Genomic DNA, 1,255 nt, shown 5'->3' on the forward strand with positions numbered 1-1,255 from the left:
TGTATATCGTTTTGGGCCCATTGCGATACTAATAACCTTCCTGTGATTTGAAGCCTCCAGAGTTTTTAGGAGTGTCATGAATTATTAACAAGCTCCATTGAGGATTATGCAGTCTCATAAAACCATGGTAAAAATGTTTAACACTTCACTTTCTGAATTCTGATGAATACATACCGAGTGCATTTTAGAGGAAGGGAAAGAGGAATGATTAAGATCTGTTCTTGTTAACTTTCGCTATTTGCAACTTCTGAGGGAGATTTATTTTCATACAGTTTGACTATATAAAACTATATACTTACCTAGTTACATTTTTTAAATAACTTTTTTAATGAACCCTGGATTAAATATGACATATCTAATTCTTGGTGGACATGTGGAAGTGCAGAAATACAGATATCTCTATTTTATGATACTGTTCACAGCATATATTCTAATAATTTGCTGTAATACCTCTATCATATACCTCATTGTTATTCATAAAAGCTTGCATGAGCCCATGTATATTTTGATTGCAGCTTTGTTATTAAATTCCCTTTTTTTCAGCACTAATATTTATCCAAAGCTTTTGGCTGATTTCTTATCTGAAAAACAGATCATATCTTATCAAGTCTGTCTCTTTCAAGTTTTTATATTTTACTCTTTAAGCTGCTCAGAGTTCTTATTGTTGTCAGCCATGGCCTATGACAGATATGTGTCTATATGTAAACCTCTGCAATATCCAACAATAATGAGAAAAATAACTGTCGTTTTTCTGCTTGTATTAGCTTGGCTTTTGCCTGCTTGTCAAGTTGCAGTTGTGATCATACTAAATATTAATAACAAACTCTGTAACTTTACTTTGAAAGGCATTTTTTGTAATAATTCACTCATCCAGCTTTACTGTGTGATGTCAAGAGCTCTCTCTGTATATGGTGCATTTGTTTTATTGAATACCGGACTTTTTCCAATGCTATTCATAATTTTTACATACACCAAGATAATTTTAACTGTTTATCGGAGCTCTGGAGAAGTCAAGAAAAAAGCTGCACAGACCTGTTTACCACACCTGTTTGTTTTAATCAACTATTCCTGTTTGATAACTTATGACATGATTATAGCTAGACTGGAATCAGATTTTTCTAAAACTGCGCGTTTTTTAATGACACTCCAAATAATAACATATAATCCTCTCTTCAATCCAATTATTTATGGACTAAAGATGAAAGAAATTTCTAAACACCTCCAAAGGTTGTTGTGTCAAAGCAAACTCAACTAG

At 32.5% G+C, this 1,255-nt stretch overlaps 1 protein-coding gene across 1 annotated transcript; it reads left to right on the plus strand.

Moving 5' to 3' along the window:
• The first annotated feature begins 328 nt into the window (after positions 1–328).
• LOC146556311 (olfactory receptor 6N2-like) lies at positions 329–1,255 on the plus strand. The gene has a single exon (XM_085250286.1). The coding sequence runs from the start codon at positions 329–331 to the stop codon at positions 1,253–1,255; it is 927 nt and encodes a 308-aa protein (XP_085106412.1).

The sequence above is a fragment of the Mchenga conophoros genome, linkage group LG16 (assembly GCF_057382185.1).
Source record: "Mchenga conophoros isolate Kocher_MC1m ecotype Shallow Benthic linkage group LG16, M_conophoros_male_GT1.1, whole genome shotgun sequence".
Classification (NCBI taxonomy): Eukaryota; Metazoa; Chordata; class Actinopteri; order Cichliformes; family Cichlidae; genus Mchenga; species Mchenga conophoros.